We start from the raw sequence: 12688 nt of genomic DNA on the forward strand, positions 1-12688 counted from the left end.
CAAATCATTTTTTTTCATACTTCTAAATTGTTATATTTTCATACTTCTGCCAGAAAGTTGCATTTATACCCCTCTCCTTCTTTTTGGAGGGGGGGGGGCGTAGTTATGAGTGTGATAGAAAGTTTTTTAAATAAAAAACATATAAAATAAAAAAAATCATATTTGTGATATTTCACTCTACATTTTGTGAAATATCATCACAAATAAAATTTGGTTGTTCAGAAGATGAGGGGTTGTCTTTGGAAAGGGTTTCCAGATGACCTTTATTGTAGAGCATGGTGCAGAGGAATTTGAAGCCCTAAAAAAAAAAAAAAAAATCAGGGTTGATAAATACTCATTGCATTGTAAGTCAATATCGTTATTTTCATTGGATTTCCTAAAATAACTGACTGATTTGGCTTCTACATGCAATATCTACAAAAAGTTGATTACTTATTCAAATTCTTTTTATTGTTAGGCTGGTTCACAAATTTTCAAATAAATTTTCACCAATAGTGCACCATATCCTACAACATCAACTCTACAAATCTGTGCCTCTATTTGCCACTGATGAAAACACACTTACTTGAATTGATTAATGGTAATATGAGACTGAAGAGTTGAGGTGATCTCTCATCTAAGAGTTGTTGCTGTACCCATAGACATCGTAACCTCCACCAATCTGCTGTCTAAAAAAAGGCCAAAAAAAAAATCAAGAGAAAGAATTATAAATGATACCTAGAGTACCACAAACCTCAAAATAATCATTGTTTGTTTTAATTAAATATCACAAAAATTTCAATGTTCATATTTCCAGTAGTTTACTCCAATGAAGATTATACGTAGAGACAATACATAAAAAGGATTGGTTACAATTGCACTGTGCTTCAAGTTAAGAAGAAATTATTAAACTATAATTATTTCATTAAGATAATTCAATTAGCAAAGCATTAGGTTTTATGCAAACTAAATGTTATAATGATAATAATATTGCTCACCTTACAAAGGGCAACATGATCACTGGATTCTATAAAAACACAACGTGCAATAAGAAGTAGTTCCGGCAAGCAAACTAGAGGATATATTGAACAATCATCAGGACAGAGGGCAGATTTGGCTACGTCCCGTATATCTTCATCCTGTGGAAAGTTTGAAAAAAGACAAGGCAAGAAAAGGTAATGAATTTTACATCATAAGACATAAATATGTATTTACAGTGTAGATGTATATTTACCCGTTTCTTCTGAAAAATTGAAAGAATTGAAACAAATGGGTAATGAATCTGAAAGAAATGGTATAATTCATTATTTTCATTTAAGAGGAAAAAATGATTAAATCATTAATACATCAGATGCTGGCTTGCTAGCACGTACATGTAATATAAACAATGTCTGTAGTCTTTGGGGAGCATTCCGACAAAAGTTTCATAACTCAATTGGCATGCATACTATATTGGCATTTGTAGCATCCAAAGGTAGAACACCTTCTCTCTAATTTTTAAGTCCAATTGAGAAATAATACTAGTATAGTACAATACTTTCTATTCTTACAAAACAAAATAAACAGGAAAACTGTACATTAAATGGGATCACCCTGACGGTTTTAACAAAAGCAGATAAAATAAGCAGCTCTTCTATGTCTTTAGATTAATAAAAACAATATTTGAAATTCTACATATTAAAAGAACACACATAAACCATAAAGATTTACAAACTATCATAGATCAGGGGGAAACACCATGGGACAAATAACTTGAAACTTTCACTATTCAATTAATCTATATTTTGCATTTTCGACAAATTAGCCATGCAACAGGGAGACTGGTCGGTTACAGCCCGATAGACCGCGGGTCCGATAGACCGCGGGTCCGATAGTCCGCGGGTCCGATAGACCGCGGGTCCGATAGACCGCGGGTCCGATAGACCGCGGGTCCGATAGTCCGCGGGTCCGATAGACCGCGGGTCCGATTGTCCGCGGGTCCGATAGACCGCGGGTCCGATAGACCGCGGGTCCGATAGTCCGCGGGTCCGATAGACCGCGGGTCCGATAGACCGCGGGTCCGATAGTCCGCGGGTCCGATAGTCCTCGGGTCCGATAGTCCGCGGTGTGTGTAAAATTATGGTCAGGATATAATTAGATCCAATGCCATCAAGAGGTCAAAAGGCCAATGATACGAGTCCATGGGGTTCTATAACGATGACCCAAAGGACAATCGCCCCCTGACATCTACTTCAAGGAAAATATTATCCCCATATTTTTATCGTCAGGGACTGTTACCCCCCCCCCCCGGAAATTTACCCTCTAGACGCCATACGGAGCCTCTAAAATGCCATCGACTTGACGACATGGCGAGATAATTTATAAAAAGTTATATGTCAACCTGGCGAGATATTTTATCTTGCCAAGTCGACTTAAATAAGTTACATGTCAACATAGCGATATATCGGGATTCTCGCCGGGACTTGTACACTTCATATCTCGCCATGTGGACATATCGACTTGACAAGATAGAATATATCGCTATGTCGAAATAATAAGCGTATTACTTACTTAGGCGGCGGAAGCGGGGGGGGGGGACCTTTCCCCCCTAAATTTGAGGTGGGGGACGGTCCCCCCTAGATTTTTAGTTGAGAACCTTTTTTTTTGCTTGTCAATTTGTTTTCTACGTCCCCCCCCTAAATTGAGGTGGACCCCCCCTAAAATCTTTTTGTCCCCCCCTCATTTTGGTTGATAACCTTTTTTTTTTGTCAAAAAATTTTGGTGGTCCTTCCTATAAATTTTGGTTGACTTGCTTGTCAAATTTTTAACCTGTGTCCATCCCAAAATTTCAGGTGGACCCCCCTAATTTTGTTTGCCTTCCGCCGCCAATGATTAATTAAGACATGGCAAGATGGCATTTTCAAGGCTCCGTACTAGGGGTAATTGTCCGGGGTAATTGTCTGGAGGGTAAATTTCCGGGGGGGGGGGGGGGGGGTATCAGTCCCCGGCGGTAAAAATATGGGGATAATATTTTCCTTGAAGTAGTTGTCAGGGGGTGATTGCCCCAATTGGGTTATTGTTATAGAACCCAGGCGCGGATCCAGGATTTCGTGGGGAAGGGGGGGGGGGGCCAAATTTGACCTGATTTTTGGTGCCCATATGTGTACTTTTCGAAAAAAAGCGCCCACTCCCTCCCGGGAAGGCTAAATTAAGTGCCTTAAATGGATTTTGAATTATCTTATAATCACATTAAAAAAAATAAAGACCACTTTTTCATGTGTTCTTGAAAAAAAAAATCCATAAATATATAATGTAATATCAATGGGAGCGCGAAGCACGAGTGATTTTTTTTTTTTTTTTTGGGGGGGGTTCAATTTGGTTTAACTTCTAACCAGAGTAGGCCCTACTAGAATATTGTGTGAACGGGAGCTGTAGTTTCTGTACTGTTGTGTTAGAATACCCTTCAATAATATTAATGATAACCTCTTGGGAATAATGCAATCTCGAAGCAATCGACTAATTCTCCTCATCAGTGGCGTATTTATTCAGCATGGGTGCACGGGGGGGGGGGGGGGGGGGATGGCGAGGGCACCGAGTTAAACAAAATAAATGAAATGGGGGGGGGGGTACACGTCAAAGAAAATCTGAGATTTCATTCTTAAAAACAAATTGAGGTATCTCACAAGGCCTAAATAAATAATGAGAACGCGAAGCGCCATCTTTTTTAAAAATATATTTTTAATGTATTATATCCTGCAAGCCTAAGTCAGGGGCGGACCCAGCTTCCGCCAATAGGGTGAGGGGCCATTTTTTCACCCATATTTTTCCCGATCGGCCGCTCAAAGTTGACTTTTTTTTTGTTTCTTTGAAGGGGTTGTCCCAGTGCCGTAATGAGCCAACAATTTCGAGGGGGCTCGATATGGTGTATTGCATCAAATTAATAAGAAGTTGCCAGTGAGCGAAGCGAGCAAGCAAATATCCTGACATTTTTATTACAAAAATACAAGGTTGTGATAGATTTTGACATAATATTTGGAAAATAATATTTTATTTCATCCTAATCCCTTTCCTTTTCTCTCTATTTTTTCTTAGTCTTGATTCTCTCTATTTTTTTAACAGTCATTTCCTAGCTTTACTTTATAAGCAACATAAATGTGTAATAATCTCTTAAGCCCTATGTAATCTAAAAATGAAAAATCTTGTATTTTGTCCTGAAAATTGAACATTTTGGGCAATGTTTGTGAACCTGAACAGGACGCGTATGTAACTAGATAATTACCACGAGCGCGAAGCGCGAGCAGAAATGTTTAATATTCGTTCTGGCCTGGTCGAAAAGGGACCAGTTAAGGATGTTTTGCAGTTAGCCATTAAGACGATACACATTTCAACGATTAAATAATGCGAGCGCGAAGCGCAAGCTGAACAATTTTGATATTCCAACCTAAATAGATGAGATTTCAAATCCCCCAATGGGACATTCGATTCATGTTTGTCAATCAGGAAAAAGGATGGGTAATTTTTGGTATCTCCCTACAATAATAATGCGAGCGCAAAGCGCGAGCTGAACATTTTTGATATTCCAACCTAAAAAGATGAGATTTCAAATCCCCCAATGGGACATTCGATTCATGTTTGTCAATCATGAAAAAGGATGGGTAATTTTTGGTATCTCCCTACAATAATAATGGACATTCTTTTGGACATTCTGATTTGAAACTGGATAATTCTAGCACGTTTTGAATAAGATCAAGCTTTGTATCTCAAAAAACATGCGTGCACGTGTTTTAGAGTTAGACAGAATCCTGGCAATCTGAATACATTTCATTCTTCATCATAAAAATCAATAATGCGGGCGCAGAGCCCGAGCTGATAATAATATTTGAAATTCCGATATGAAAAGGGTCAATTTAAGCACTGTTTACAGCACTGTGTATATAGGGAAATTTGATAGCACTATATAAATAATGCGAGCGCGAAGCGGGAGCTGATATTTTATTATTTATTTGACCTAGGATCGAGACATTTTAGGCCTAAGGACATTTTGTCATCATATATGAATGATGACTATCTTCTATTTTTTTTCCTAAAACTTGTTGATATTTATTTCTGAAAAAGGGACAATTTAGTTATTATGAATTCATACAAATCTTATTTCATATTTATTAATCTGTTAAGCCTAATGAGTGTGTGAAATTTGTTGACAGTGCATGAGGCCTGAAAACTGGATATTTTAAGTATTTTTGTAATCATAAATAGGATTCATTGGTTGATATATTTTTAGCAAATAATGCGAGCGCAATTTGCGATCCGGAATTTTTTAATGGGGGGATTTAAGTAGTTTGTTATAGAATTAATATATAGGTATACATAACTCACCAATCAAAATGCGAGCGCGCAGCGCTAGCTCATAGGCCTTTATTATTTTTTTTTACAATCGAGACACCTGAAAAGGTATATTTAGAGAATCTTATAGGAAATATAAAAAGACAATAGGTAGGCCTACTTGGCAAATAGTGCGAGCGCACAAAAATGTTGCAAATGTTGATTCAAACCATAAAACGGGCATTTTCCAGAGCACTTAAAAACATAAATTGGTAAATAAAACAAAATAATGAAAGGTCAAGCTGAAAACTTTTATAATGATGAAATGAAAAATACATTTTCAGTTGCCAGGTTAGAATATCAAATATTTTCAGCTTGTGCTTCTCGTTCGCATAAAAAACTGTAAGGTCGGGATGCGTATATAACTAAACAATGTATTGATGCCAGCGCGAAGCGCGAGCTCAATTTTTTATATACTGACTTAAAGGAGAATGAAACTCTTGGAGCAAGTTAGCTTTTGTGAAAGCAGAAAAATCAAAGAATAAGATCAACAAAAGTTTGAGTAAAATAGGACTAGCAATAGAAGAGTTATGAGCATTTGAATGTCGAGATCACTAATGCTATGGAGATCCTCCTATTGGCAATGCGACCAAGATCTATGATGTCACAGATGAACAACTCTCCCCTTTTGGACACTGAAAATATACCCCAAAACATCTCTTTTTGCTCCATTCTAATCATATGACAAACGATTCATCATAATGTTGTGAAACCTCTGTACTTGTCCTCTCATAAAGAGAACACCTCACCTTGTGATAGCTAGACTCTATAAAAGTGAGAATATAAGTGAAATAAGTACTAAAGTAATGAGGGAGTTGTACGTGTGTGACATCACAGATCTTGGTCGCATTGCCAATTGGAGGATCTACATGGTATTAGTGATCTCGACATTCAAATGCTCATAACTTTCTTATTATTCATTCGATCTTCCTCAAACTTTCAACAATATGTTTCTTTGATTTTTCTCTTTGATATGGATTCAGCTGGTTTCAAGGGTTTCATTCTCCTTTAAGAAGGACTAAGGTATAATTCCTATTCTAATTGCTTGTCCTTTTTCTCTTCCTTTTTTCTGTTTCTTACCCCTTTTTTGCGCCACCATGGGGGGGGGGCAAAATCTTTGCCCCCTGGATCGGCCTATGTATGTTGAAAAACACTAACACGTGGGATTGAAGCAGAGGATGAATACCTCGTTAATCAAATATTGCGAGCGCGTAGCGCGAGCTGAATTTGATAATAACCCTTTTTTGTGACCCTGAACAGTGTATCTTTCTCGCTAAACAGACTTAAAACTCGAAAACATTGTTTTTTCTGTTATCGTAAAAACGGGATATTTTAATTCAGCCGCATTAATTTAAGTTTTTTGGGCAGGACATATATTTCACTATAAACAGGCAATACGAGAAATGTTGCACCCCCGGTCGAAAATGAATTTGCATGAAGCCCCCTATTAAAGTTCAAGGTCAATTTGGCGCCCTCGGTTGAACCTAAACTTGGCGCCCCCATGTGAAATATAACTTTGTCCTCCCTCCCCCTCTCTGAAACATATATTTGACGCATTATGGTCAAAATTCAAATTAGCGCTCCCCAAGTTCGAACATCAATTTGGTGCCCCGCTAGATCGAACATCAATTCAGCGCCCCATAGTTCGAACGTCATTTTGGCGCCATCAAATCGACGTCCAGGTCAACATCTCCCTCTTCCGTTTCCCATCTCCTTTTCTTTCTTTTTTCTTTCTCTTATCCTCATTCCCCTTCCTTCCTTTCTCTTTCTTTCCCCCTCTTCTTTCCCCCCTTTTCTTCTCTTTCCCCCATCTTTTCTTTCCCCCTTTTCTTCTCTTTTTCTGTCTTTTCTTTCCCTCTTTTCCTCTCTCTCTTTTCTCGTTTTTCCTCTCTTCCCCCTTACTCTCTCTTTTTTCTTCTCTTTTCCTCTCTTCTTCTCTCTCTCTCTCTCTTTTCTTATCTTTCTTCCCATCTTCCTCTCTCTTTAAATATTATTCTCTTCCTCTTTTTTTCTTCTTCTTTTCCCCCTTTTCCTTATTCTGTTCTTTTCTTTCTTTTCCCTCTTCCACTTTTTTCTCTTTCCCCCTTTACTTCTCCCTTTTTCTTTTTCTTTCCTTTCCCTCTTTTTTCTCTTTTAATCTTTTTTTCTTCTCTCCCTCCCCTTCCTCCCTCTCTCTCTCTTTCTTCTCTACTTTTCCCCTCTTCCTCTCTCTCTCTTTTTTCTTATCTTTCTTCCCATCTTCTTCTCTATTTAAATATTCTTCTCTTCCTTCCTCTTTTTTTCTTCTTCTTTTTCCTCCTTTTCCTTTCTCCTTTCTTTTCTTCTCTTCCTTTTCCTTCCTCTTTTTTTACTCTTCTTTCCCCTTTTCTTCTCCATTTTTTTCTTTGTCTTTCCTTTCCCCTTTTTCTTATCTTTTTTTCTTCTCTTCCTTTCTCCTTCTTACTCTCTTTTCTATTCTCTTCTTTTCCCATCTTCCTCTTTTTTTATTCTCTCCCTTTTCCCCTCTTCCCCCTCTTTTTTGAGCTGGGGGTGGGGGGGGGGTGAGGCAGTTCCCCCTCGGCCCCCCCCATGGATCCGCACCTGATAGAACCCCATGGCTTCGTATCATTTGACCTTTGGACCTCTCGATGACATTTGATATATCTGATCATAATTTTACACACACTGCGGACTATCGGACCCGCGGTCTATCGGACCCGCGGTCTAACGGACCCGCGGTCTATCGGACCCGCGGTCTATCGGGATGTCCCCGACTGGTCAACTAGTCTATGGAATAAAATATCAGGGAGGTTATTTACCTCCCCATTGAGAAGGTATATTCTCTACCAACAGTACATGATCATATCAATAATCAGAGTACCAGCAAAAAAAAATTCTTATTTAAATTTGTGATTTACCTTCTGCAGAATATGAAGATTTTCTAGACGATGAATCACAGGTTTGCCCGTCAATGGTCCAGTCCAATTATTTTGAACAAACAGCTGCAAACTTGAGATACCCACGCATGCTACTAAGAACTGCCTGCAAGTTTGAATAAAAAGTAAGGGCATGTACTTGAATGAATTCAGTCTATTCCGAAATATCAAACATCGGAAATCACTAAAGGTTCAAATAAAACCCCCTGAGAGATAAGGAACTATCATTTTTCATGTTTAATGGGTTACTCCATTCATTGGTTTTAATAGCAAGTTAAATCATCAAAACAGAAATGATTACCGATTTTTTTTTAATGGAAAACCACTCAGACATAGCACCTTACAGTTTGCATTGTTTATAAAGACAGTGAATTAGACTGTGTCCAAATGAGTGTGTTGATCCTGTAACAAGCCATCTTTCATTAGCTTTTCTGTTCCAAGAAGGGATGGATCAATGTTATTGAAAATAAGAATAAAAATGATTCTGACAAAATGAGAGGTACTTTGTCTCTTCCTAGTGTAGAATCATCAGTACCTAAACTGCTAATACAAAAAAGAAGTCATTCACTATCTAAAAAAGGCAACAAAAAATCAGTTTACTAAGTCTGAGAGTGACTAGTTGGTAGACGGGGTGGGTGGCCCATGGCAGTGGCTTGTGAGACAGAGAGATCATGCCTGAATGGCACAAAGGCAACCTTTACCCTAATCACTGCAGATAATTTGGTAAATAACCAACTCCTTGACCTTAAAAAGCTCTGAACTTTCCTGTCTGACCCAAAAGACTGTGATTAAGATTGAATTTTCAGCTAAATAATTCATGATTGTAAATTCAGGACAAAACTAACATATTGCTTTAAAACATGGTTTGGCTCCTTATGAGAGTTGTCCTTACAATAACTTTTTTTTTTATAAGGGAGAGATTTATTGTATATATATGTATGAATAAATGCATTATTTAAGATACATTTAAAAGAAACTGTGGATTATATCATTAGCCTAATCATTGATGTAGTATCTGGGTATTAACAAACCTGAAAACTTTTTCCCTCGGCTGTTCAAGTTGTCCCACAAAATCTGTGACATTTCTTGAAATCTGCTGTGTAACATCTTGGTGGGGAGTTCTGGCTAGGATCTGACCAGTGATGACTGAAGTAATCACCTGTTCGTAATCGCCAGTCAATAATGATAACAGGAACTTACTTACTTCTGCAATGAAAATAGGAACATTTATCAATACAAATCGATGTTTGAATGCTTAACAATGTTTTACATGAATTGAGTTTTTATTAACTTTTTATAGATCAATATGAAAAATCCAAAGGAAAAAAAAGCAGCAGCATTAACTCTCTTGCTTCATAATCCTGATCAAACTGCTTATGTTTTGCATGGATACCTGTTTAAAATTAAGCATTTTGCTTTATTTTGTAACATTGGCCAATTAATAATTAGATATCTACAATTATATGTGATATATCTAATTTGGATTAGAATACAATAGTGTTTAACACATGCTAATTGGTGTCATGAACATAATACTATGCTTGGTAGGATTTCTGGATTAATAGAGCAGATCTTTCTTAAAGGGCAAGTCCATCCACCAAAAATGTTGATTTTAATCAATAGAGAAAAATCAAACAAGTATAACGCAGAAAATTTCATCAAAATCGGATGTAAAATAAGAAAGTTAGAACAATTTAAAATTTTGCTTATTTTTCACAAAACAGTTATATGCACAAGTCAATGACATGCAGATGAGAGAGTTGATGATGTCCCTCACTCACTATTTCTTTTGTATTTTGTTTGAATTAATAAATATTTTAATTTTTACAGATGTGACATAATTCCAACTTGATTGAACCATAAAATGTTAAAACAATGTTAATACCACATGTTCAGGGAGGAATAAAACTTTGTTTCACAGAACAGGGAGAAAATTAAAATATTTCATAATAGAATACAAAAGAAGTGAATGATGTCATCAGTCCCCTCATTTGCATACCGACCAGGATGTGAATATAACTGTTTTGTGAAATTAAGCGAAACTTTAAAATGTCATAACTTCCTTATTTTACATCCTACTTTGATGAATTTTTCAGTGCTATTTCTTGTTGGATTTTTCTCTTTTTATTCAAATCAAATTTTTGCTGGGGTGGACTTGTCCTTTAAGACCAAGAAGTAAAGCAAGTCATGTGGATGGTGATAAAATACAAATTATTGATATTTTTTACACCTTTTAGTTTTCAATAATTGGAGCTTGAATGATAACCATGTTTTCAGCCTTATTCTAGGAAGAAACAAAATATTTACTTGAGCTGGGTTGGTCCTGTCCCGTGTTCCTGTTAACTTTTTTTTAGATAACTAGCACTAGCATGGAAATATTAATTTTGATTGGCTGCTGAACACAATTCCCATGGTTGTTACAATAACGGCAAATTCATCAAAATAGATTAATAAGTTTTTATGCAATGGGACCCTAATTTCAATGTGTGTTTTATTTGTGATTTCTTTTTTTTTCAATTACATGCATGCCTTACCCGTGTAACTTTGTTCTAGGTGTTTACTGGAGTGGATTTCATTTTTATGATTATTATTTTTCTCTTTGAATTCAGATCAACTTATATTTGAAGGTTGTTCCATTGTTTCTGAAATGATCACTATGATGACCTTGAAAGGAGAAGACCTCACTTCCCCTAAAAAAATGATTTGAATAAGAGATAGAGCAAACAAGCCCCCCCCCCCCCAAAAAAAAAAAAATAAATAAATAAATAAAAAATAATGATTTTGGCGTCATTTCATAGAAATCTGAAATCAAAGAAAGTTATAGCATTTTGAAATTTCCCTTAATTATTCACCAAAAAGATATGCAAATTACATGTACATAGTAATGAAATTTTCACTCAGCCACTATTTCCTTTATTATGATTATTTTATGATTAACATTACACGTCCATGTTTCAATATTGAGGATTTATTTGTCTTCATCAAATCATATAACAATACATTCAACCATGGCAATGGCAATTCCACATGTCCAGAAAGCTATATGTACGCTACAAACCAAACTTTGTTTCAGATTCTATCATGTTACATGTACATGTACATATACACATGGCTGGAGAAAAATCTTTGAAAATACAAACCACCCTGCCTAACTAAGTCAAATCTTTTGGACTACAGAATCAGAAATCTGTTTGACTTAGAAGAGGTATAACACATAACTTTTGTGAATAATTTGGTTTAAAGGCGATTATTCGTCTAATGGAAGGTCGACGATTGACTTAATCAGAGTTACCTGTACTTAATATTAATACATTGACATAGCGAAAGCGGGTGGACGAACTTTAGACATTGGTTCCCTTAGGTTTTTGGAAGTTTTGGTACTTTGTGAAATTCCTATACGAAATTTAAAAATTAACTTAAGATGTCACAACTTTTTAGTTATTTCATTATAAATTTATATCTGGCCATGCGTTTTGAGTTGGGCCCATTTCCGTTACAACTCAAATTTTCCTCCAAAATCACACTGTTTCATACAATTGCATTTTTTTCTTATGTTTGACATCCTATACCCATAAAGTATATATATTCTGAAAGGGAATTGTCTGAGGAATTCAAAAATGCAATCAGAAAAGGCATAGGGTAATGTCATAAAAAGTTAAAGGTCAAAATATGTGAAAAACTGTGAAAACATATACTTCCCAATAAATCTTAAAATCAGAAAAACTTTACACCCTATATGAAAATAACATGCATATTTCAACTCTTTAGAGTGAGGCCTTTCCAATGATATATAACTTGTTAGGGATAACTTTTACCAAAATAATTTTAAGCGATCATCTTTTAAGACAAAATTTTACATCACAATTTTTCGGGTAAATATGTAACAATACTTGATTTACCCCAAAAATATTATGTAGTCTTGCCTGTAGTTGCATAAATACAGTTTGCAAACACTAACCAGTATATTATAATATATTTACTGTGGTTATTATGAATAAAAAATTATTTTATTTGACTCAAATCGTGGGATTTGTCATCTCTTGGCTCAAAGATCAGTGGACCAAAGGTTGACAACTGAGAGTCAGGTTTAACATAAATATAGAAAAGATATGAATGCACAATGAAAACTTCTCATAACTGGTTTAGCTTAAACTTAGTGTGAACAAAAACAACTAACATGTTATAAATAAATCCATTTATCTATCACCTGGCAAAAATACTTTGATTATGTTATTTTATAGTGTTATACATGTGGGCATTTTCACGGTAACTGACATTACATGGCACAATGTTTTCACACCTTTCATTGTGTGTATCTCTAAAACAACAAATGATGGGAGTTTGCTTTTGATAGAGTTAATAAAGTGAACCTTGCTGTATACTCTGATACTAAGTTTTTCTATGTAACCACATTTTTTTACGCATCAGCAAGC

At 36.0% G+C, this 12688-nt stretch overlaps 1 protein-coding gene across 2 annotated transcripts in view; it reads right to left on the reverse strand.

Moving 5' to 3' along the window:
* LOC129264700 (tetratricopeptide repeat protein 27-like) overlaps nucleotides 1–12688 on the reverse strand; it is a 41654-nt gene that overhangs the window by 24750 nt on the left and 4216 nt on the right. For both annotated transcript variants that reach the window (XR_010294131.1, XM_054902620.2), the window contains exons 2-5: nucleotides 9287–9461; nucleotides 8238–8361; nucleotides 978–1118; nucleotides 566–668 (exon numbers count right to left, since the gene is read on the reverse strand). Coding sequence is in view for 1 of the 2 variants with exons in the window: in XM_054902620.2 (XP_054758595.2) it covers nucleotides 566–668; nucleotides 978–1118; nucleotides 8238–8361; nucleotides 9287–9461 (543 nt within the window). In the remaining variant the exon portion in view is untranslated. The remainder of the gene's footprint in view (nucleotides 1–565; nucleotides 669–977; nucleotides 1119–8237; nucleotides 8362–9286; nucleotides 9462–12688) is intronic.

Source organism: Lytechinus pictus, chromosome 7 (genome assembly GCF_037042905.1).
Source record: "Lytechinus pictus isolate F3 Inbred chromosome 7, Lp3.0, whole genome shotgun sequence".
NCBI classification, from domain to species: Eukaryota; Metazoa; Echinodermata; class Echinoidea; order Temnopleuroida; family Toxopneustidae; genus Lytechinus; species Lytechinus pictus.